The following is a 26,162-nucleotide window of genomic DNA, read 5'->3' on the forward strand; positions in this document are numbered from 1 at the left end:
ATCTTCCAAGTAAAGCATGGTGTGGCCTATGTGAACACCAGTGATCAACCTCCAGGAGGAGCAGGCTCAGCTTGCTTCAGACACGGGGTGCTGATTCTCTGGTATTCCCTTCCTGGAGTGCCACTGTCAATGAAGTCCTTCCTGGCAGATGCCCAAGACAAACTTGGTCCCTCTGTGGAGGATGACCCCTTTACATGACAATTAAAGTGGTGTCTCTCATGACTTGTAGCCACTGAAGATCTCGTAGCACTCTCTGGCTGTCTCAGACAGGGTTCAGTACCTTCTCTCTGCCATCGTGACGTTCTGCCCTGCTTTCACTGTGTTGCTGCTTTTTGTTCCTGTCTGTAAATGCTGAGGAGCGTTACCCTGTGCTGTGAAACAGATGCTGCCTCCCATCACCGAGAAGCTACATTTTGTTGTTGATTTAACGGGGGTTAGTGCAGCCCTCGATGGCAGGGGCGTGATGAGAGAGAGCCAGCCACGTGTTCCTGCTCCGCCTTTGTGCAATTGATAACAGTTCTGGTAGGAGGTGGAAATGGAGAAGGGAAACATCACAAAGCTTTGTGCTCAAGACTGTCACCACCTCTGCCTGAAGAGTCTTCTAGCATTTCATCATGTCTAGACTCTAGTGCTGTGTGATCTTGTTCAGTAGCCTCCTCTATCATAATATAATATTACAAAGCCCAAAGCCCTTTTTAGTTTTGAACAGTAAATGGTCATTATTATCTTGAGAATGAACAATTCAGGCTACTGCCTAAGAACCAGAAGAATAAGAGGTGGATGCACATCTAACATCTGGAGCTGGGCAGATCATTTAGTCTTCAGAAGGCCTGTCAAAATGATTAATCAGCTAGGAAAGATTGTGAGCTTTTTGCTTCCATCACTGAGCAGTTGCTTATGCTGCCAAGAGATCCACTTTTGAGTCATGGTTTACCAGTCCAAACAAATGCCCAGCCTGGCTGTATTCCTAGAAGAAGTTACTGACAAAGAAAAGCACTAAGGATTTTTTGTTATCTTTGTCATCCATTACATTTTTCACGCATGTTATTTTATCAGAAACGTTTGCTTACTTTTGAAGACATTATAGCTTAAAATGTTATGGAAAAGAGCCTTGATATTTTAACTGACTCAAAACCTGAGGGAAACCTGCAGTGGGAGCAATTGGGAAAGTTAACCCATGCAGAACTTGTTACCAGTAGCTGCCAAATGATCTGTCTCTTAGTTTTCAAAATGTATAAAGCCTCCAAAGTGTTGGGAAATTGATTTAACACTGTAAGGTTGTATTTAAGCAGTAGGAAAAAAAGGGAACAGATACAGGTCTTTAAAATCTACTTTCTGAGACCTTGGTGTATACAGAAGACCTTCTTTTCAAGGTTTCCTCTGCAATAAAGTTGGTCAGAAGCTAACTCTGGAAATTGAAGCTGATATTCTTGCATAGCTGGTTGGCTTCAGAACTGGAAATTTAAAGAAAAATGTCTAAAACTACAAAATGCGTAACAAAATAACCACTTTGTCCCCCCCAAATTCAACTGGCAGAGCTGTTGAACTCCTGCAGGCATGGTAATGACTTTGTATGACCCATGAAATTTGACTGAAAACCCTTCTTCATTAGCAGTTGGTTGCCTTTGTTGTAGTTTTGCTCCTGGTATCCATAAGATCTCCTAGTTTGCCTTTATGAATAATACCATGACAGCCAACAAGCGGTTTCTTTTCCTTGTAAACATGGGTTTCCTCTGGTAAATATATTACATTCTCCTTCACTCGTTGGTTATTTGCTGGCTTGTGATTGATTGTATCTGCCTCGACTTTTTGAAGCGCTCAGTAAACGAATGAAATGTGGTTTGAGGATGTCCAAGTTGATTTTAGAGGGTGAGCACCTGCATCTTCTCTGGATTTCAGTGGGGTTTGCTGGATGCTTAAATTTCTACAAAATGCAAGTGGTTTTATTTTTAGAGGATTCTGAAGGAGATATTTCCAGGGATATGATTTCAGCAGAATTGAATGATGGTTGGAAAGGCTGGGGGAGTAGAGTGGGCTCACAGACTTTTTATCACCACTGAATTTCACCTCTGATCTCTGTGCAGCCCCTGGGAATGAAAAGTGCCTTTGGAATTGTGTGTGGTTTTCTTTCGTTCCACTGAGCTTTCCCACTGAAATTTTCTGTCTTGCATCTGTGTCTTTGTAAAGCTTAATGCAATGGCAAAACAAGAGGCCGCCTCCTTTCTGAGGAGCAGGCTCAAGCAAACAAGAACACAGCCCTGGTTTTGTGTGTTCAAAATGGGTGCAAACTTGCCACCTTATTTATCACCAGGATTTCTAACCTTCAGATGCCATGGCCCATAAATGACTTCTCCATCATAATATTTATCAAAGTATTTCTGGTCTAATTATTCATGCTGAGCTTGTTCTCTAAAAATTTCTCTTGAAAGAATCTTTTTAAAGATTTTTCTTTTGAAAACAAATTCATGACCACATCAAACAGAGATTCATGTTGCCGTTAGTTTAATTACCAGCAGCCCTGAGGGAAAACTCACTCAAAACTCACTGTTGTTGTAATTGCTTCTCTCCTTTTCTCTCCCCCACTCTTTTTTCCCCTTCCATTTTTGATTGCTGCAGAAGTCATCATATGGTGATTAATTTTTTAAGCTCATTGTAGGTACAAAGGGGTTTATGCCCTTTTTTGCCCACACAGTAACTATCAAATTACAAATAATTAGTAGATTATGGATGCTGAAAAGGAAGCTGGCAAAAGAAAACACTTTTTTTGAGATAACAGTTGAAGTTATCTTGGTTTTTAACTTTTTAAGCAAAAAAGGCAGATAATGGTGTCCTTCCCTGTGCCATGCCATGAGATCAGATCCATAACCTGTGGATCTATTCCAGCCATAAAGGCCACTGCACCTAGTCTGGCTTTATTCCCTTTGAAAAGCAGCATAGATGCCTCATTTGGCTGAAGTGCGAAACATAACATAAGCAGTGCTGACCTAACACGACATGATACATGGCAGATTTGCTTTAAAAAGAGCAGCAGTCTCAAATCTGCTTTGAATTAGAAAAAGTGTTTGAGGGAAAGAAAGGAAAAAGGGAACCATTTCGTAGCAGGCATCTGAAAAAGAACAGTTTGGAGGAAGGAGGAAAAATTGTCAGGCAAAACCTTACAGTTAAAGCTGAAAAATGTATTTCTAACACTGGGGATTATGAGTGTATATCTTATTCTTTGTTTTTCTAAAAATAAAATCTTGGCAACTTAAGTGCATACTATGATGGCCCAGAATGAGAACAGCTACTCAATGGTGAAATTATCAGCAGTACTCTGGCAAGAGGTTATTAGTCATAGTCCCAGTATCATATGAGAGCCAGAGCCAAGGATTCAAGAAGCAAAACATTCCCCTTTGGAGAGAGGTCAAGATTAGTCACTTTTGTTTTCTTTAATGGGGGGAGGGGAACATTGGGGGTTGGGTTGATTTGGGGTTTATTTTGTTGTGGAGAAGAGTTTTGGACATATTTTTATGCCAGTTGGGTCTTGTACTCTTCACTTTTTAAAGTGTTGTAAATATGCCACTGTTCCACACCGGGAACGGGAATCTACAGCTAGGGGAAAGCTGTTGTCTGACAGCCAAACTTCTGACAAGGAAAATATGGAGTGATATTCAGAGGCTGTACTGCCACAGTTAAGCCAGCAGAAAGGGTCCTCCAGAGGCAAGAACCACGGGGAGTTTTCTTCACATCTGTGGAACTGAAGCATCTGAAATACAAGTGCCTGTTGGCTAAACAGAGAGCCTTTCTTTACTCTGCAGACAGGTACCGGGGTGCTCAGTCTCAAGGACCCCGCGGAGAAACGTTTTGCCGAGCAAGAATGTGATTGAGAATGAGAAAGCAACCTGTTCTTCAACCTTCTGTCTCAATAATAAAAACCAGAGATGTGCTCTGAAGTTTTCCTTGAGATTGGAAGATGTGCCCAGGACAGGGAAAATATTTTTAAGGTTTTTTTAGAGCTCATCCAAGCTGACCTTAAGAACGTTTGTTGTATCTGAAGGTGGGTCACTGACTGTACTGCCTCAGTTTCCCTCACGTTGTGCTGGCAATAACAGGATTTACCTGCTGTGCTTACGTGCACCTTGGCTTGCACAGTGCTGTAGATGCACTAATCCTGGAATCATAGAATATGCTGAGTTGGAAGGGACCCCTAAGGGTCATCAGAGTCCACCTCTTGGCCCTGCACATGACTGCCATTTATTCTAGAACTCTATGCAAACTATTGCACAAAGATAAGGGGCTTTTTTTTCCTGGTTTCTTTGATCTGTATTTCCACTGTATTTCTGGTTATCTCACGCCTGTTTCCCATCCTCCATAAGGATGGATTTCAATTTAAGCATAATTTAAGAAGCTGTTTATGATTATGGTGCTGGATAGATATCCAGCAATTTTTGTAGATACATTAACTTCTAATCCTTCTGGTATCATTGATTCACTTGTAAAGAAAGAATCCCCTCCCTTCTTGCCAACTCATGACTTATTTTTAAACAGAGACAGAGGAAAGTTGTGTCTGGTCAAAGAGGTACTGTTTCCTGAAGGTGGGGCTATAGTTAATGAAGATAAGCTAATTCTTGAAAATATCAGAGAATTCAGTTAATAGGATAGGGGGATTTGATCATCTTTAGTAGTTTCTGATAAAAGTTATATTTAGAGGCAAGACCCTCAACTTCCCTTTCCTGGCTTCATGCAAGGAGAGAAAAATATTCCAAGCTCCCTTGTTTATCTACTGATACACTGTTAATTTAGAGGAAAGGGTTAAAAAAAAAAAATCTGACCTTTGTAATATTTTAGAGAAAAAAAAAAAAAAGCTGTATCCTGAGGCAGTGCTGGGCCAAAGACTGTAGATTTTGGATGCTGTTCTAACTTAAAAATTTCCATGTGTTTTAAGTCTCGTCTGATTTATCTAAAACAAGAGTCAACCACAAATTTTAACTGCTTGGCTATAGCCTTCTGGATGCCAGATAGATCTGCGAGCGTTGCACACATCTGGGCATGGACTGAGAGCTGGGAGGCCAGCAGGACTGGCCTGGGAGCCTGGGGAGTGGTGAGCAAGCAGCAGGGCCTTGTGGCCCAAAACTACACCTAGAGCTAAGGAAAGGCTCTCAGGAAAAGCTGATTTCCAGCAGTTTGGGTGCTTTAAACAAGCCAAATATTTTTGCAAGTTGTTAATAACAGCAACAAAAGCGCTGAACCGAGACCACAGTTCTCTGCTCTCTCTTCTCAAGTGGCAGCTGTTTCCAGTCTCTGCTTCTGACCATCTCCTGCAGCCACATCCATCATTGTCCTCATTTCTGTCTTGACTTACTAGCATTTTAGGTCATCCCTTTCCAACATTTTTACCCTCAAGCCTTTCTGAATCCTTTCCACTTCTAAAAGAATCATAAAATCATAGAATGGTCTGGGTTGGAAGGGACCTTAAAGATCATCCAGTTCCAGCCCCCTGCCCTGGGGACACCTTCCACTAGACCAGGTTGTTCAGAGGCCCATCCAACCTGGCCTCAAACACTTCCACAGATGAGGCATCTGTAATTTCTCTGGGCAACACATTCCAATGCCTCACCAGCCTCACAACAAAGAATTTCTTCCTTATACCTAGCCCCAATTTCCCCTCTTCCAGTCTGAACCCAGAAAAAAAAAATGCTTAAAAGAAGTACTGTCCCAAAATCTTTCCACTTTTCGAGGTCTTGTACTCCTTAACAGTCCATGACCAAATCCATTTCACTCTCCTGTAGTTTAATTCTCCCATTTGCCAGCAAAAAAACCCTAACCAACGTCCTTGTTACAAGGAGTGGTTTGTATTCATCTTACCTTGCTTCTGTTAGTCAAGCAGCAAGTTATAGACAAATAATCTTATGAAGGTGACCTGTAAAAAAAAAACCAACTTGTTTGTAACTTTTGATTTCTACTTATTCCTCATAATTTTTATTCCTTTTATAAAGGAATTGCTCTCTTACATAAGCACAACTTCTGTTGTTGCCACTTGTTTCTTTGTAGGGAAAAGTGGCGGTATCATAGAAGAGATAGTTTTGATAACATGCTGCTAATATTCTGTATTTGGTCTGCTGTATTTTATATTATTTATTCCATCATATATTACTGAAGTGGCTTTTTCATATCAGTTTTTTGGTTTTGACCCCATCAGAGCATGTCTCTTTCTACCATCGGGTTCAAATATAATTCAGGGAGACACCTAATCTGAAAAATGGCATTATAGTTGTAGCCTACACTCTTCTAAGAATCATGAAAGAAGTGCAGCTGAGTGACTAATTAACCAGAGATGTCATATTTCCAGAAACTCTGAGGAAGCTTTCAGAAAAACATGCTTTTCTTGGAGAAAAGGAACATTTGGAAAAGGAAAATAATTCTCTGCAGTTTAGTTACTTGCTTATCAAAATTGCTTTCCCAATCCTAGTGGAAAGAACGAATGCATAAATCAACCGTGTAATTTCTCCCATTTCCTATAGCTTGAGCATTTGCTACCCGAGATCTTGTGCTGCACAACCAGGAAAAAATTCTTCAAACAAACCAAAATTACTTTAAAGTGCCACAAGTGTTGCAGTCAGTAATCAAATGGCCACATGCTGGTGTTGCCCGTTTGTTTTAATTCACAAAACAATTTTTAAAAAAATGTGTGACAAAACTGAGATTCTAGACAGTACACTTGGAATTTACTGTACAAGTCAAGCCCTTCGTAATAGTCCACTGATATGAAGATAACTTCTGGAGAATCAGAGCCAGCAACTGGTTTATAAATCCTGGTTGTTGCTGAGCTCTGATCCTGACTCAGCAACTCAGAATTTTCTCCCCAGGGTCATCACCCTCTGTTGAATGCACAAGCAGCACACCCTAATCAATGGTGAGTTTTCAGCAGCTGTTCAAGGGCTCTTACTACAAAAAATAAGTGGTTTTTTATGCTTTTGAGAAGTGTAAGATAAATATTTTACTATAAAAATACGCAGCAAGATGAGAGCATCAGCAGTCTCAGTTTATTGAAAAAACAGGACAATTTTTAGTATCTCAAAGCAGAGATTGTCACTGATAGCTTTATGCAAGAGAACTGATTTAGAACTCAGGGTGTAGCAAGTGCTTTTCTTTCCAAAGATGCTTTTTGTCTGAAAGTTACCCATTTTATTTGTCAGTTAAGACAGTGGTTACAGCATTCATATAATATTTTCATTGACTAGAGAGAGACTTGTCCATGTAACCTTCAAAACCTGGTAATTTTGTTCCTCAGAAGCTCAGCTCTCATGTTTTCCGAGCAATGATCAATCTTACAGTAGAGTGTTTTTTCACTGGCTCCACTTCTTCTTCCCCTGGACACCACACACATACTTTCTTCTTTGGCCAGCTCTCAAGAGAAAGTACAGACAGTCTGGAGAAGAAATCTTCCTTCATGCAGATTACATTCTTCTTTAAACACCTCAGTGGTGGGAATAAAGCCTCCAGCAAAACTGCTGCCTCATCTCAGGCAACAAAATAAAACACATCGAAGCCAGAAGTTCTGATAGGGGGTTTTGCAAGAATCTGGGATCTTGGGTGTTGCAAATGGCAGGAAGACACATTCCGTGATTTTTGAAGAATCATGCACCTGAAGAAAGAGACTTTCTTTAATAATACTGAAATGGTTGGTCTCTCCTGCCACTGTTACAGAGAAATTTTAAAATAAATTCTGTGGGAAGATTCCCATACCTATCCCTGAGCTCCTCTAGAAAGCCACTCCTAACATTGCACCTGTCCCTGTCCGCAGGCCCCTCCAAAATAAAGCATTTACTTTTAGAAATGTTGAGATGTCAGCAAGAAGAGGAGCCAGGGAAGCTGCTCTCTGAAGCTTCCTCAAATATTCTGAAGAACTTAAATAGGAAGAATCCCACCAAAGACAAACGTGATTTATAACCACACATTTTCTTCTGGAACAGACTCACTGTTGTTAAGTACCACTGGATACTGATACATTTCTTCATAACATTGCCATTAACAGGTATCTTAAGTTCTGGAATGTTTTTTGCCTTTCATCTTCTCTCCAGCTGAGTCACTGGTGTGCCTGGTGATGATTTTGTTGGCAAAAAGGACTTCTTTGTGTGTTTTTATGAAAGATAAAGCTAGCTTATTACTGAGTGTGGTATTGAACAGCAAACACATTAGGGATTTGATACAATATGGAGAGATGTTCAAAGAAAGCATCATTTTTTTTTCCCCTAGAAGTTTGCTACACTGCAGAGCAACAGGATCCTCCTTACCAACAGGCCACCAGGAGTGATAAATACATTAAGGTCTCCCCAATCCTCTCTGGTTATTTTGAAAAAGTGCCTTTAAGAGTTAGTTCACTTTGAGCTGAAATGCTGCACCCTCAGGAATGAATGCTACTTAAGTCAGGGCAGCAGACTTGGGAGTTTAATGTTGTAAAAGCAGATGAAATTTTCCTTTATCACATTTTCATTCAGCCAAGCGTTGCTTGCATCCTGGTTTCCCTCTTCTCCTTTAGCAGCTTCATGCTTGGCTCCCTTTACTGAGAACAAGGACAGCCCCCCAAAACCCACTGAGTGAGCAATGCACTGATAAAAATTCTCTTCATTATGGACAAATAATCTGTTTAATCACACAACCATGTTAAGAACATAGGTCATTATAAAACACCATTCTGTTCGAAGGGAATATGATTTTTACCCTTAATATTTATTTCTAAAATCTCTGAGGATGAGAATGAAGGGCAGATGAGACAGCTTTAATCTACAGCATTAATCAACCTTGATTTCTCCAGAGCATGGAGGAATATTTGGAATAACCTATTAATAATTTGTGGTCTTTGTGGCCGAAATTATGCCAAATTCAAAGTTTTGTCCTTCAGCTTTCCGTGGCTGAAAATACTGTTCCACCCAGGTCTGTAATTGTGTCTGTCATTGCCTTTTCCTGGTAAATTCCTATAATTAGTTTTGGGAGTAGGTCTCCAAAGTGCTACCCTTTAGTTCTCCATTACTGCTGAGCTTAAAAGAGACCATTACCCATCTGTCCCTGGAGACAACCAGGCTTCTGTGTTGTGTTTCGTTTTGTTTTGTTTGTTTTTGTTTTTAAAAGCAAGGAAATAAATTCATTGTTACATAGTATGTTCCAGATCATACCATGAACTTGTTATGAAAGCTTAAAATTACCAAGTGTTTCAAGTTAATATAGCATGAAGATTTGTGGAATTTTAATAGATAAAAATAATAGACAATTTTAATTGAAAATTATTTTGTTCTCTCAGCGAGAACAGTCTCTGTCTTGTTCAGTAGCACCTCCTGGAATGCCTTTGATCCTTTTACAAATATTATTACCTTTATAAATGCATGTCACTAAGTCTACAAGAACTGGGATTGTTCAGCCTGGAAAAGAAAAGCCTTTGGAGTGACCTCATTGTGGCCTTCCAGTACCTGAAGGGAGCCTGCGGGAAAGATGGAAAGACACTATTATAACAGCGTGTTATAACTTTGCCTCATGATGTGCCATTTAAGATTTGTGTGCTAACCTTTCAGCTGTTGTGAAGAACTATTTGGTTTTGGGTTCGTTTTTTCTCAGTGCACCGCATGGATGGGATTTTATTCATTTCTAAGAGCTACATTCAAAACTTGTTTAAATCTTCTCTCCATCTGTGCTCAATCTATGATCCTTGAATTTTTTTTTTTTTTTTGAACTTAACTCAGAGGATGGAAAAATTTTTTATTCATACAATATTTCGGTAAGACTTAGGAATAACTGTGGTGTGTCATTTCTGAAGTCTCAAACACTGCTTGCTGTTCCCAACAACTGTGAAATACAAAGGAAATTATTTGCATATAAAGAATCTGATCATCAAACATCATGCTTCTAATGAAACATAAATCAGCTACAAAGAACTTACTTAGTTTTTCCTAAAGGAAACAAATCACTCTGAGTTATTTTTCTGTGTAATTAACAATGTTTGCTGTTTTAAGTAGAGAGATCAGAGTTGTTCAAAGTGGTTAAGATTAGAGCAACATCAGCATTTCTTCTGTTTGCTTTACTTTTATTCGTTCTGGCATCAGAGCTAATTTCTAATCAAGTAAATGTGTTTGAAAGTATGATTCAGGGGAGATGATACATTTCTCCATGCTAAGTGCGTAAAGCTGGCTTAATAAAAAGGGTATTGCACACAATGACATTTTTCTAGTGGGTACAATTATCTCTGCAGCAAACAAGTGAATGATGTATTTCAGGATGTGTGTTTGGATGATGACAGGCAGATTGGGCATGATAATAAACTAGGCTGTTCACCAGCAAGACTCTTTTTCTGGTACATCAGAGACCTGTGATGACAGTAGAAGTTGCCTTCTGGTGGCTTTTACTTCTCTCTTTAAAATATCTCATACTTTAAGCAGATACTGCTTTGGCAGAATCAAGGATGGGGGCCCATTGTCCCACTGCTGCCTCATTTGCAAATGTCATCTTTTCTGATAGAGCCCCAAGAAGCAGAAGGTCCATGCACAGAAATCCAGACTCTTCTTCTCTTGTAGTATCCAAAGAATATGTTACTCTTTGGGACTGACAATTCAGTCCAAGATTGGCACAGAGCCCACTGAAGTCACTGGGAGTCTGTGACTGCCAAAATCTACCGCTGAGTTCAGTGTGTCTTGGAGCAAGCCCTTCACGGGTACAGAACCCCCTGGGAAATGGAAAGCAAAACTGACTAAACAACAACTAAACACAACCAGCTTGCTGAACCCCCCTCCACAAAAGCTTTGTGGCTTTAGAGCCCTACCCCAACGAGCAGGAGCATGGACAACAAAGGTCTTTACTTTTAATCTCCTATGGCTCAGTTCAATAGCAATTAGCTTCTGCCTCTGCTTCTGTGGGCCTCCAGCACTCCACAGCTGCAGCAGCCAGACCTTGCTGCCTAGAAGAAATTAGACAATTATCTCTGGGAGTTTATTTCCCAGCAAGAATATTCACTTCTCACTTCTCCCCAGTACTTCATCACCAAGATGCACAGCTGTTGAAGGACTATCCAGATCTCTGTCCAACCTACTGTCATGTTCAATACTTCATCACTGCAAGAGTTTCATGAATGCACATTTTCCAGATATATCTCCAGTCTGTGTTTCCTCTGGTAATCCCTGCCTGGAATCACAAATTAAGGAATATATACATATAAAAAATCCCCCAGTTCGTTTAGAATAGTCAGCAAAAAGATACTTCTTGTAGAAGGAAGAGTTGTCCTTCAGACTCTGAAGATAGCTGTTTGTCTGCAGGCTTTCACTGCAGTCCTTCCAGCACGGTTGTCTCAAAGCAAACGATACCTGGGCAGTGGGGGATGCAGGAATGAGGTATTTTTGTAGGTTTCACTGCCACTAGTTTGTACTGTGACACTTGAAGCATCACGAGTTTGCCATCTGTAATGGGCACCGTTTGGGCAAAATGTGTCTTTTTTTAAGAGAGGGAATAAATAGTGATGAAATGAAAACCTGATGATCTGCTCAGTTTTCCATCTGTATTTCCTTGTAGAAATCTTGAACTTATCTGTTCTTCAGCTTCCTCATTTTGTAGAATCTCATCTTTCAACAGCCATTTCCATCCAGAATTACTAGTGTTTCATGTACCATCTAGGGTGCTTCGCCTCATGTTTTCAAAACCAGCTGCAAAGTATAAATCTCTGGCACCTCATATTTTTAAATCACTGTATCTGCTTCCCTACCAGTTGTACAAAGTGTTTGAAAAAAACCAGCATTTTCTCTATGGTGGAAAAACATTTTAGCCTCTGCTGAAATCCTTCAGGTTTGTTGATGTTCTGCTCAGCCTTACTGTCTTTTGCTGTCCTGTGTGATACTTGGATGAGAGCCAGGCACATATAAATTGCTCCCACTCATGCTCTCTCTGGCAGTTTTATGTGCTTTTCACTACTTTCTAACAGATATTTTAGGCAACAATTTATTCCTACCACGGGTTTTTTTTCTGCTTGCTTTCTTTTCCCTTTCTAAAATGTATTACATCTTTTTGCCTAGAATTTACTCAGTGTTCTAGGATCCCTGTGGATCAATGGGTCAGAGACTGCAATGACAATTGAGGCCTTTTTATTATGCTGGAAGAAGGGAGTAGGAGGCCATAAAGCAGAGTCTTACTGCCCAACTTCAATGCTTTTGCAGTGCCAAGGGTTAAAGAGTGGGCAGGACTTTGAAGTTGGAAGTGCCCATCTTCCCCTTCAGATATCTTGCTCAGTACTTCAGATTCAGCGCAGATAGGAGGCTCCCAATGCCACAGAAAAGGGGTGACAGTGGTTACTTCTTGACTGGGAGACTGGATCTGTGGTGCTCCTAGAATTCTCAATTTTCCTCTGAGTACCACAAATATATGCCAAAAAACCAGCCATAACCTAACCTCTCTCAGGCATCAGATTTTTCATTGTATTTTCTCCTAAAGAGTAGAAGAAAGAGCAGAAAAAAGGGGGAAAAAGAGAGAGAAATTAAATAATTTAAGGAGCTTCTGTCTAAAGAAGAAAATGAGCATTTTGGATAGAGGCTGAACCCCTGGAGTCCCCCAGTCAAGAAATTAATTTTCAGCCATCTTGGAATTCTTGGTTTCTGTCTTGCTGGGGATCACGTCATTCAAATGGCAATCCTAGGGAATGCTGTGTCACTGGGTTTTGAGAGCATAAAACTGACTCATGTCCCACTCCCAGCTGCTATTCACTCATGGCAGCAAAAAAACCTACGGGCATTTTGTGGCCTGAGCTGTTATTTGAGCCCAAATGTAACAAAGTGCATCACTCAGTCCTAGATTAAGAGTAGATTAGATCGCTGCAAATCAAGCAGTTATTCACTAGAGCATATTGGTATTATTAAGGCATATAAGCATGCTAGAAGTTTATCATGTTTTTTTTTTTTTAAAATGGACACAATAATAAAAAGAAAACCCCAACCAAAACCCACGGAAACTCGGTTCTGGGACTTAGTTCTCTATGCCAGCACATCCCTTTAAAATCCCATTTGTCATGTGTTCGCCCAGATATGAAATGGGTGTCAAAGCACATACCAGAGGTGAGTATTAACAAGCTTGTCCTCATTCAACCCTGACCTATTGCATTACATTTCTAAGGATCTGTTCGATGAGCTGTGAATCTGTGGTATCTTCACAGAGGTTGCTGTGATCCTAATTAATATTACAGGTTTATTAGCTGGTTTGTTGCAATCTCCTTGCATGCTGCTACTAAACACCTCTCCCCTTCGCCTCTGTAGGTTACACAAATGGACCAGAAGCTGAACCTCATCACAGACATGCTGCATCATCTGGTTTCCCGTCAGCAGGGGGATCAGGGCAACAACAGATCATCTCAGAGAGGCAACCACAACGTCGGTTCAGAGCTTTTCCTCCCCAACAACACCCTGCCCACCTACGAGCAGCTGACAGTACCGGGAAGAAATGAAGACGACATATCCTGATGTGGTGCGAGTCTGGGTTGGGTTCTTCCTGCCTTACTCCTCTAAATGGGACTGAGTGTTGAGAACCTGGGAGAAATGAAGTTCATCAGCCAACCAAGAAATTGTGCAACTGCTCTATCTACACCACTCTTCTAAAGTTACCCACAGTAGCCAAAGGATTGCCAGGCTGTCTTCCACCAGGCAAAACTTCTGGAAGCTCCGTGTTGATTTTGTTCCTGAACAAATGATTTCAACTTGTTATTTCTCAAAAAGACCAAAATGATGTAAAGACAGGCAAAATGGCAAGGATTTAGAGCTCCTGTAATAATAATAATAATAATAATAACAATAATAATAATATTCTAATAATACTTGAACTTAGATGGAAAAAAATGCATTCTGTTTATGAATCTGCAGATAGCAATTTATTTCTGCTACTAAGGTTTTTAAAACAAACTAGGATAACTTATGTTGTTTTTATTGTATAAACACACACTAACATTCTAGACAATAACAAACCACATACTGAATGATTTTCTTTTTCTGTTTTATTTTAGTGTTACTATATAAACAGTTATCAGATAATGACCAGATTTTTAAAATCTGTTTTTCTTCAGGGAGGAACTAATCCTTAATCTGGAACAATATTGTTTATAGTGGAAAGTGCTATAGATTTTCTAAGATATCAGTTTTTCATGGGGGGACAATAAAGTATTATATAGCAAAAAATCATTCTGCTTTCTAGAAAATTGTTGCCAAAGAATTTATATATAAATAGAAAACACAGTGGTCTGAATGTACTTGTCCTGACATAGCATTTTAAAAGGAAGGCTTTCTACTTCTTAAATGTACTGCTTTTTAGCTTACAGAGGCCAAGAATAATACAAGAGGCTGAAGTGGCTGGACTTCACTGGTTAAGCGCTTGAGCTGGCCACTTACAGAACATCCATAATCCTTGCAGGAATCGAGGCTTCGGTTCAGGAAAGCATCTCCCATCCAGACAGCACATATGACAATTTTAATGTTTCCATGAATGATGTCTTGAGAAACTCAACTCCCAACAAGAGTGCGTTGGTATTGACAAATGCCAGCTCTTTATTTAGAGAATTGAGGGCCTCAGCCACAGCCCATGGGGCTGAAGCTCACTGCCCCACATGATGACTGCAATGAAACCAACAGTGTTGGCTCAGAGTGAGTTCTCACACACACAGTGTGAGCAGGAGTTGGGTTTTGATTACTAAGGCTGAAATTACTAAGCCCTTGCAGAGAGTCAGTGCCTGAATCATGTCAGTCTTTAAAGCTGACAGCCTCAGGAAGAGCTCTTTAGTCCAACGTGGTGGTTGTGGTAGCTCATACTGCTGGGGGAAAGAGAGATGTAGATGGATTTATCAGCTCTTGCACTTTGAGCATCCTACACAGCCAGTGCACCCTGTTCCCCTCCCTGCAGGCCCTGCACCTCACAGTGGTCTCCCTCTCCTGGTGGATGCCCTAAAGCCTCATACCTTGGCAGAGCAGTTAATACTACCAGTCTGTAATATCTCTGAGCAATCTGAAAAACTGATGCATAGTGAATGAGATCACAGGGAACCTTCTCACAGTGCTGCTCACATTCTGGGCTTTCTTTCCAACATTTCATCTCTTCCACTTGGACTGCAGAGAAAGTATCCTGTATTTAACTTTACAGATTCTGTTACAATTATCCAGCCTCTCTGTTGTACAGTAGATAAATGTTAAAGGTGTAGAAATTTACAGGCAAAAAGAAGAATTGTATTTGGGCATTATGTTTTCGTAGAAATCAAAATTATTCTCATGATTTTGAACATTTTTTAAATGAGATTGACTTTGTAATTTCAGGTTATCAATCAGCCTGTTAATTTCCTAATAAAACACAGGACAAGAGTGCCATGTCTTTTGGTTATTCTAAAAGCCAGACACTTGATACACACAAGAAAGCTGCTGGCTTTTCTTTTCTTTTCTCTCTTATCCCACAGTACAGTGTACTGATGCCTTTATTTGCAATGCAGGCCTGTAAAACTTCTGCTGGTACTTCACTAAAGAAATAAAAGAAAATCTGGACTTTCATCAGCTGGGATGGCTTTGGAGAGAAAGTTGTGTCATGTGGCCCTGGCTGGAAGCAGACAGGTCTGTGCATTTCTAGAGGCATTGTTTTAAGCAGAAAATGTGTCCATTCCTGCCTGTTTGTTCCCAAGACCATCCCTCCATTCTCTGTTTGACATCTAATCTTGGTGATAACAGTCTGGCACAGTAAACACTTAATGCAAAACATAATTTCCCTTTCTAGTCAGTTGGTCTATAACCATCTGAAAGTCTCCATTAACAGAATCATCAGAATCACCGGATTTTACAGGTTTTTGAGGCAGGTGGCCAGTTGTGAGGTCAGTGATTCCTCAGCTGAGTCCAGCTGATCCTTTCAGAAAGTACAAAGCTCTGAGATCTGCTACTTCGTACCTGATAATCCACCTCATCCTAAGGAAAAGAAGATGTTTGATTTTCCCTGTTGAAGAGGGATATCATAAAATGAGCCATCCAAATTTGCGACACAGCTGCCTGGAGCCAGCCATCCCCAAGGGCTCACCAGAGACAGATCTGACCTCTCTGCTTGGAGGACTGACTGGAATTATCTGCCCTGCTGGGGCTTCATACCTCAATGACTTCTCCTGGAAGCAGGTGCCTCAGCATCTTTCTTGCACAGAGCACTGTGGAACAGCAGCAGAGGGAAGATGAGCTGAGCAGTCCAGTGCTGGAGCAGCCTGAAGTAAAGCAGCATGCAGTGAGTATGTGTTTCTGCTAAAACCCTTTTGCTTGTGCCTGCCGTTCAGTCAAACTGTCCAAAGTGTGGGTTTTTTTAAGTGGGTGTGAAATGTTTGTTAATATCTTGAAGGGGAGCAAAGGAAAGTGTAAGGTTTGACTTTAAAGTTCTACCCCATTTTTGTGAACTGTGTTAAAATAAATATATCTGAGTCTGCAAAAGAAGCCTCTTTCTTAGAGCAGCTTAATAGCAGTTTGCATTTTAAGACTAGTGGAAGTTAGGCCTAGACCCTCATCCCTGTCTAAAAATAATATAGGTCAGTTAAAAAAAAAGTAATCTAAAAAAATGTTAGCTGGCTCAGCTTCCCTAGCCTAGCAGGGGGGTGCCTGATGTATGCCAGATACAGAAGGTAGGAAGCCAGGGAAAAGGGGAGGAGGCAAAACATGGGGCTGCCCAACTGAAGGAGGGGATGAAATCTCACCCTGCCTCAGCCCACAGCAGAGGCAGAGGATGTGCAAGTTCGTAGAAAGGAAGATTCACAGAAGGTGGAGAGGATTTGTGCAGGGCAGGAGGTTTAGTCCATGAGCAAAAGCCTGGGCTCGTGGTGAGGGGAATGTGGTGGGATTCAAGAGACAGAAGCACTGCCTGGCATCAGCGTTAATCTACAGTGTGACCTCAGGGCGAGTCATTTCACCTGCTTGGCCACATCTGCTGCCCCCTCTCCTGCACTCAGCTCACTTGTTTGTTTGGACCACAAATTCCTCAGGACAGGGAGGGCCCCTTTCTGTGTGTTTGCTCAGTGCCTACACAAAGGGACCTGCCCTCTGGGAACTGGAGGTACCACTCTCAGATAAATAATTACCCACCCTGGAGTCCTGCTACAGGCAAACCCTTAATTATTCCGAGCCCAAGGAGTTTCAGTTGGAAGTGCCTGCTGCCAAACTAACAGTTAGAGGAGGCTGGGTTTTAGGTCGTCTTCCACACAGTATCTTACAAAAGGAGATCAGAAGCCTGGCCATCACTCATTTTCACTCTTCTGCTTTAAAGGAGGTTCATTTCAAATAACACAATGGGCCACTGCTATGCTCATACTTGCAGCTAAGGCAGATATCTTTGGATGTCAGTGGATTAAACAGACATTTCACCACAGCAAATTGAGGTTGGTTGTTGCTAGCAGATAACCTCTGGGCTGACTTAGCACCCATCAGTTCTGAGGAAGGTGGAAATATTCCAGGCCGCTGAGCTGTAAAGATCTGGGCAAGAAACAAGCTGCTTTTTGAAAAATGAAAAAGTAAAACACGGGAAGATTTTCTTTTCTAGGAGTTTAAAGGAGAAAAGGTAAAAACAGTTTTAAGCTAATATTCATGTGCCCTGCTGAGATGGGTTTTACTGCTGGGGTGGTGGTTGGGGAAGAAGAGAGACATTGAGAAGAAAAGAAAAAAGATTGAAGGTTTGATGCAGCTCCTATGAAAATGTACTTGTGCACTTGATTTATGTTGGCGTGGAGTTGGGTATTGCCTGCAGTGGGACTGCTCAGTCCATGCAGCTCAGTGTAAGCCTTTGGAAGTTGAAAATGTGCAGTAAAGATGCCTTTCCATGGCCTTTCAGTGGAAGCTGGGCTCAGTTGTGTAGGCAGTGTTGCTTTCTTCATGGTCACAGAGCCACAAAACCATGTGAATTCACAAGTTTCTGTTTCCCATTTGTTTTCAAATCATTGGTTTCTAATATTCCTGCATGCCACTTGTGTTTTCAAGCCACAACGATTAGAGGTATTTCATTCCACTTCTGTGATGGGAATTTCTTTACCTACTGCACACACACAACACAGAGCAAAGGCCTTTAAAATGCCCTCCAGTTTCATTTAAAATAGCTTCTCTAAGGTTTTGCATCATGGGTCTCCTGAGCAGCAGCAGCAGCAGCTGTGATGAAGGCAGCAGGTTGTTATGCCAGTACAAAGTGGAGGTGACACTTAGCTACATCCCAACAAGTTTTCGATCCCATGGAATAGCCAGAAGATGTTACGTTGAAACTAGCAAGGACTTCTGTGAATGCTGTTTTTATTGGTCTTGTCTGTGGTCTGACTTTGATGTCTAAGAAGTGTGAATTTCAGCTGGAGCTTTTCTTTTGTGGTTGCAGGTTTGTTTTCTGTGTTGTTCCCCTGATGCCCAACGAGATGTGCGTTCATGTTCAGCCTTTACTCAGTGAGGACATTGACACCAGGCCCCTCTGTCTTCTACATCAGTGCCTATTTTCACAAAACTTACGAGAATTTAATTATTTTCTAGACCTCTATCCTTCTGTCAAGTTGAATTGAACAAGGCCAACAGGTTCAAAAGTTATTAGGGGGAGGCAAAACAAACACAGCATGAGTGCATTAACCTTGTTTTCACAGGAACTGGGCTGAAAGTCCTCTCTCTCCCTGCCCAAACACAGAGGTCTGGAAGAAATGTAACCCCTCACTTTGGAGTAGAAGACCACTGCTAACTCCTGAGGTGAGGAGAAGACATGCAGGAGACATGTTCGTGGGAGTTGTTGGCTCCTGTAAGGCGTGATGCACCTTGCCTTTGGATCAGCTATTGAAAGATCCTGGAAAATAGCTTTTTCCTCACATTGCTTCCAATGACAGTGAGTTAAAACATCAAAATGCTTGATGCTGCGACGAAGAACACGCAGGTGCCAGATGGGCACATTATGAACCGTGTCCATGTATGTTACTGTAACACAGCGTGGTGTCCAGAGAGAGATTATCTGCATCGCTGGCAGGGGAGCACTGCTGGGGAAGGGCTGCCCCAAAAGAATGGCACTGCCCAAGTTCACATCACTCCCGCATGAGCTGGCAACTGCTGCCTCTGGGGAGAGAATTCCCGGGGATCTGACATGAGGCATTGTGCTCTCTGCCTGTGGATTTGCACCTAAGAAGAGCTGATCCATAAAGCCAATCTTGAAAACATCTTGGAGCTACGTTTGTTTCAGAGCTAGCGTTGCCCTGGTAGGCTGCCCAGGGATTTAGGCTCAGTTAATCCAAGCTTGGCTCTCCATGGCAGACACCCATGGAACAAAGGGAATAAAGCTTCCACGACCCCATAGAGTTGCTGGTCAATCTCTCAGCCAGGTGCAGAAAATGGGCTAGGCAGCCCTTAGTGAACTGTCTTGGATCAGAGAGGGCTGAATTCCCAGCAGGGATGTGCAGACAAATCTATAGAGATTTTCTTGCTGTAATTTCCCAAGTCTGGGAGCATCACACACCAAGCCCCCAGTGCCTGTGCGTTTCACACAACCTTTAAAGCCAGCTATGCTGAAATTCATCACTGCTGTTTTCTGTGCAGGCAATCTTACAGGGAAATAAAAAAAAAAAGAAGCTGAGGAAATAAATTCAGTTTTCAGTTCTGCTATATGTAATGTCCTTAGGATTATATTGATCATTAATTTTTAAAAATGAATAGGTTAGAGTTGATACAAGCAGTACCAATGCTGTAAGAATGATAACCACGTGTGAAGGATTAGGGTTGCAAGCAGTTTGTGAGGTACTATGGTCTGTTGTTTAAGCATTGCCTAGTAATTTTTTAGTCCTAATGGTCACCTAATTGGGTTTTTAACTGGGCTGTCTATACATGGAACCTAAACATAAATGTGATTCAGGTTTTACTCCTTTTGCATCTTCAGCTGTTAGGCTGCCCCCAAATTTGCTTTGGTTGCGTCCCTTTTCCTAGTTCCTTCTGTTCATTGAAACACTCTATGTGGGTTTGATTGGCAGAGGGATGCATGTCCTTCAGATCGCTTTTGGGAACGATCAGGTAAGAGTTACCCCCATGAAGACTGGTCACAGCTGCACCAGGGAGTCTTCTGCAAGCCACAACATCTTTTTAATCATAACTTGTCTTGGAAGGCTTGAATGACAGAAGATGTGCTTCCCCTGCTGAATCCCTCCCCTGCCTGTGCTGCAGGAGCTGCAGACTCACAGCCATCACCATGTGTGCTCACTTGCAGCCATTAGAGAGCAGATCTGAAATACTGCCTTTGCTTAAATGGTTGCGAATGTTTCCCTGTTATTTCATTGGCAATCAAGCCAGTACTTTATTTTCCATTTATTTTCTCTCCTGTGCTGAGAAGTGGGAGAATACTCTGCAGCTGCAAGATAGAAACCAGAAGCAGGGGAGCAGAAAGATGCACCAAAAGACAGGTCTTGTCATTAAGCAAAATGTACTGCCCCAAGCACACACATTTCAGTCACTGTTTCTTGCAGCCTGAGCATCATTTTTACTGCCCTGGCTTGATCTTCTTGCACCCAAACGTATTAAGTGCCTTAATACACCTTTGAAGTACCCTGAAGTGTCCTGAACCTTAATTTCCATCTGGTGTTCCCACTTCCACAACTTGACCCAGGTCTCGGTCCAAAGCCAGCAGAAGGCAGGAAGGCTTTTGGCTGGCTCTGGTGGCACTGGAGCTGGAGCCCCGGGATGTTTCCCGGTGCCTGCCCCTCTCCTTGGCACGGCACAGCCCGTGATTAGCATTTCCTTCCTCCGCCACTCCTTCACACTGCTGCTTCAACTCTGACTTTTTGTTTTCCTCCTTCCCCCCTTCCCAGCCAAAGGGGAGAACAATTCCTGGAAAAGAAAAATGCTCTTTCCCCTGCATTGCCGAAACCTTTGCAGGGAGCTCTGGGGAGGAGAGAGTAGACTTTGGAGAACATATGGCTAAAAGCATTTGGGGGTTTTCAGATGGTAAATGACCGATGAGGTCTCAAAGGGGTTTTATTTATAAATGATAGACTCCTGAGAGAGAAATAATTGCTGCTCTCCCAGGCGTAAAAAAGCAATTCACCTGACATAAAACCCAGGGATAAAATTAGCTAAATGAAAGCAAGATATGGCAACTGTATTAAGCTGCTTTTTTTTTTCCTCTCTCTCCCTTCCCTGCTGAATGGTGAATCATTTAAATTTTGTTTTCCTCTCCTTTCTTGGAAGGAGAAAAAAAAAAGAAAAAGCCAACGCCAAAGCAGTGCCTTGGGTCTGAAAGAACAGATGGTGCCCTGGGCGGCCCTCCGGAGCGCTCGGCAGCGTGCATTCCTCCACTCCAGCGCTCAGATAACTGAGTTATACAGCACACGACCATCTGGTGTATGACACATCTTGTGTCCCCCGGACAATGCCCCAGCAAACCTCTTCAGGGGAGAGGTTAGTTTCTAGGGTAACAGCAGCATGTGCAGCTCCAGGCCTTATTGAGATTCTGGGCTCCTCACTTGTCCCTATTCTTCTCCTCCCTATTGTTGTCACTTGAGCTTTTGCTGCTTGGTTACACCGAGACTGACAATATCCATCAGTATTTTGTTCCCGGCCCAGAAACCATTGTCTCCAAATTTTGTTTCATTATTTATGTTTTCAATATCCAATGGTTGACTGAAGCATCTGCTGTAGAGTGATAAGGCAAGTGCCTACTGAGGAGAGCTGTGCTGCTGCCTGATGACGATGGTTTGAATTATTTAGGTTGTGGTTGGACAAGCATTTGCAAATGCAGGGTATCCGTGAAGCACTGAGGTGACTTTATTTATTTCTCTGTTTCAGGTTTTTTTAGGTGCTCACATCTTTTAATCCAGACCCAAAAAAAGCTTGAAGCCCCTGTAGAGAAGTCAGCTCTGAAGAAGTAGCTCTGTTCATTGACTGGAGGTCTCTGGATGTTTCCTTGTGGGAAACTATTTGGGATTGGGGGAAAGAAAAAAAAAGGGTTCAGCTTCCTTTTAATTTTCTGTGGGGTTTGTTTTAAAGCAAGTTTGGGGTTTGAGTGCTCCTATTCTCCACTTATTTAAAGAGCTGAAGCCTGGGTTATAACCATGACCAAGCACTGTGCACAGTACTCTAAAATTCTGTTTCGGAAAGCTGAAATCAGCAAAATGAAAAAGTAGATGTTTTCTCCACCAATAAAAGGCACGTGCCCCACTGAATTATTTACTCTGTTACAGAACAATTATACCAGCAGTGTTACCTTCCTCACATATCTGTAATTGTCACAACCAGAAAAAATCCCCCCAAATTCTTCATCTATCTGCATGAAGTAGACTGTTCAAGGAAATAAAAACACCTGGCCAAAAATGTAAAACATCAAGCATAAGGTTTAAACATTAAAAATACACAACTAAGAAAGTACCACTGATGTCTAAGAAAAATTTGCCTTACTGCAGGCCTTAGTCAAGGTATGAGTAACTTTAAAATACTGCATTGCATCTCAGGTTCAGGTCAAGTATTAGAGAACCAGCAATAACAGTTAAGAGAGGTTCTATATACATGTATGAAATAATAAAAATTATATATATTGATATTGTGATAAGTTTGCTGTAACATCAAGTCTGATACATTATTTTCACACATTTATAAATAGAGATTTTACTTTCAAAGTAACACTTGTAAAATACAGATATATGACCTTAAAGTCAATTTTTTAATCATTTGCCTAAAATGTTTCAGATGTACTGTGAGGAAAGGAGGAAAAAAATTTTGGGCATGAAACAACATCTTTTTTGTAGATCTCAGAGCTGGTGGCAGAAAATAACAACAAGATGCAACCTTGAGCCTGGTTTTAAATATTCTAATGAAATTCAGTTTTGAGTTGTAACATGTTCTGCCCCTGACCTGCTCGTGAGTTGTGCCATGGTAAGTGCATTTGCTTCATCACCTGCTTGCGATGGCATGTGATCACAAAACAGACCACACCAGGGTGCAGGTGCAGGAGGAGAGAGAGCTGATCGTGGGCAAGCCTTGCTTAGCTGTGTTTTGCTTGGCAGCATTCAACAGTGAGAAAGAGAGGACGGAGTTCCTATTTTCATGTCTTAAGTGTTGAAAGTAGTCAGCAATTTGCTCCAGCAGAGGCCTCTGTGTTATCTCTGTAGATGCAAAACCCTCCACTTAGCCAACCAGGCAGGGCCAGCTGGGAAGGTGTGGGAGAAGCACCTGGGCTTCAGGTGTCTGTGGATGCTCAGGGAAAGTCCATACACCCAGGTCTGTCACACAGACTGCAAAAGGGGGCTCAGTTGTGCAGCCTTTTTCCACTTCTCACAGCCCTCCTACCTCCACTGTCCCAGCTTCAGGGATGGGGTGCTGCAGCCCTGGGGTGCCTCAGCATCTCTCCAGCATCAGGGCATGAGAATAAATGAAAGTGAACCAGAGCAGGCCATCCCCTCCTGCAAAAGGTGTCTTTCCCTTCATGTGGTACAAGGTGAGGTATTTCTTTAGGAACTGTGAAAGCTGCCAAGCCTTCAACTGGAGCACTGTGTAGCAGTCTGGTTACTTGAGCTGGATGAGTCTTTCCTGAAAGTGGCATGGAGCAGAAGAAGGGTAACAAGGGTGGTCAGAGGAATTAAGGGCATCTAAAGGCTAAGGTTGGTTTCCATAAACATACAGGAAGGAGATTTGCTGTTTCACCCAAAGGGCAATGTTGCCATGAGAAAAAATATGTAAGTTGTCCACAAACAGATTTTTGAAGATTTCTAAACATCAGAGAAGGGGCTTTCTGCAATAGCACTCCAGTGAAAATATTGGGAGCCAAACCTCCGAGCTTTAAGATGTGACTTAATCAATTTACGAAAGAAATGATAGCTTGTGATTGCCTGCAAAGGCAGGGAACTGGTCCTCGTGACTCAGGACATCTCTCCCTCTCCAGTATTTCATCAGTTTTAAAGGCAGAAGAGCCCATTAGATTATCTGGTCTGAACTTCTGCATGATGCACAGATCATAGGCCATAGATCTCAACCAGTTACTCTTTGCTGTGCCCAGCAATTTGTCTGACTTAGGCATTATCTTACCATCACCAGAGAAGGAAACATTATATATATGTCTATATTTATATATATGTAATTTTTGATCGCTATTTAAAGAAAAGTGAAGGCAAGTGACGCATGTAGTATGGAAGCAGATGAGGAGAACTCACTTCATTTCTAGAAGAAGTTCTTGCCTGCAGACTTCAGCCTAGAAGGGTTTGTCCAAAGGAGCTGGTTTTATTTCCCTTGTGGAAAAGAGGAAGTGCCATTTTCTCAACTCTGATCAATCCAGAGTGAGGAAGGTGAGCCAGGCAGATACTACATATTGCAATATCCCTGCCTTTTCTGTCTTGTCACTTTAGGGGACCTAATTAGGAGCAAATGGGAGTGAAAAGAAAGCGCAAGGCGTCTCCATCTGTGAAAGCAAAGGCTGCTTACAGGAAAAATCTCAGCTGAACCAGGAGGGAACCTTCGTCTTTCCCATTTTACATAGAGGAAGGACAAGACACAGAGTATAAAGCTTTGGTCAATTACATGAGAAAGTGATCATTTTTCTAGGATTTTACTAAGATATCTCTGTACTGTTTGAGGGCCACACTTGACCATGCTGCTCTGCCTTTGTCCAAACCTCCAAGAGCCAGATGAAGCCAACCAGTATTTCATATAATCTGTTTCATTGACAGCATAGCAAATGGCCTCTTAGCAAAGAGATTTCCCTTTGGAAAGGATCACTGAAAAGTCAGAAAAGCAAATTAAATTAAGAAGCATAAAGCAGAGTGCCATGGGCAGAGGGCAGAGGAATATACCGCCGTTTGGATGTGATCTAAGAAGTCAAAGGTACTCAGTTTTTCCAGGAACATCTGAATACTTTCATACTTTAAAAAAAAAAAATCATGGCATAGTCTCTTTAGAGGAAAAAGCAAAACAAAACAAGCCTGGCTGAGAGACATGATGCAATTTGCATCTAAATACCTTTTAGAGATAAGAACGTGTTCAGAGGAAAACACAGTATTGCCAGTTCACGAGACTCACTTTCTGGTATCTTTGTGGGAACCAAATGAATTGCAAAACATCTGCAAGGTCCAAAGTGTCAATTATGCCTTTATGTAGGTGGAGGAAATGTCACATGATGGAGGCAGTCATTGGACATGGTCAATTGTAGGGTTTTATCCTTTGCTTAGCCTTAAAGCCTCGCTCAACAGTCAGGTTAGACAATGGCACTGTCAGAGCGGGAGATGGATCAGTTTGGCCACTCAGAGGAGTTGCTTATCAGCACAGAAAGTGTCCCCAGCCTCGGACAGCGCTGACATTTCACTTGCAAAGCCTGGCTCAGGGCTGCTTCGAACAAGTAGGCTTCCAGATCTGCACGTCTGGAAGCAGCCAAACGAAAAACCAAGCACAAAGCACAGATATCAGCTAGGATTTGCAAAAGTAATCATGCAAATGAAGTAGTTTTCCAAAGTTTCCTTTAGACTAGATCTGTGTTTCTTAGTCAGATTTCTCCTCCACAATTTGTTTTAAAAAATGCCAACTTTGCAGAAACATCTTACAGGAATATATAAAAGGAGGTTGTGCATCATTCAAGGACCGTAGGAGCTGCCAAACAAGAAGAATGGTTTTGAAAGACCCATATGTGTGACTCTGAATGCCAAATATCCTCATTTTAATGGCTTGTGTGTTACAGTTTATACTGAGCACTTCAACAAGTCCCAGTAATACTCTTTCTGGATTTGCAAACTTGCGCTGCTTCTCCAGGAAACTTTTAAATCCAGCAACATTTGTAATACGCAGTTTGTGTGTGTTTTACTACAGACAATGTCTGCACAAAGCATCTACAGTCTGTAAAATAGCACAGAAATGCCACTGGCACCGTTTCCAGCTGCGCTCCGGGCCTGGTTCTGATCTCTAGTTTATACCACGGTTGATCACTCTCTAGTCCCTGCTATCCATGTGCCAGGTGTCATGTTTAGGTCCTTCAAAGCCCACACAGATGCTGTGAGAACCTGTGTGCAACAGTTATCTGCAAGAGGGGATCTGTAGGGGACATTCTTGTGGCATTTAATGGAGGACATTTCTGCAGAACCACCAGAGAGTCCTGAAAAATGGGACAGTTTCTCCAAAGCCTTGTTTCTAGGTCTGTGGAAAGAAAATCAACAGCCTGAATTGCATCAGCCTTGTCAACTCCACAGCTGCAACCATCATCCT

The 26,162-nt window shown here is 41.8% G+C and overlaps 1 protein-coding gene across 1 annotated transcript in view; it reads left to right on the forward strand.

The window, feature by feature from the left end:
* KCNQ1 (potassium voltage-gated channel subfamily Q member 1) overlaps positions 1–15,341 on the forward strand; it is a 336,181-nt gene extending 320,840 nt beyond the window's left edge. The window contains 1 exon segment of the mRNA XM_039553144.1: positions 13,257–15,341. Within this exon segment, the coding sequence (XP_039409078.1) occupies positions 13,257–13,460 (204 nt within the window). The 3' untranslated portion in view covers positions 13,461–15,341.
* Positions 15,342–26,162: the final 10,821 nt, after the last annotated feature.

This window comes from Corvus cornix, chromosome 5 (genome assembly GCF_000738735.6).
Source record: "Corvus cornix cornix isolate S_Up_H32 chromosome 5, ASM73873v5, whole genome shotgun sequence".
Classification (NCBI taxonomy): domain Eukaryota; kingdom Metazoa; phylum Chordata; class Aves; order Passeriformes; family Corvidae; genus Corvus; species Corvus cornix.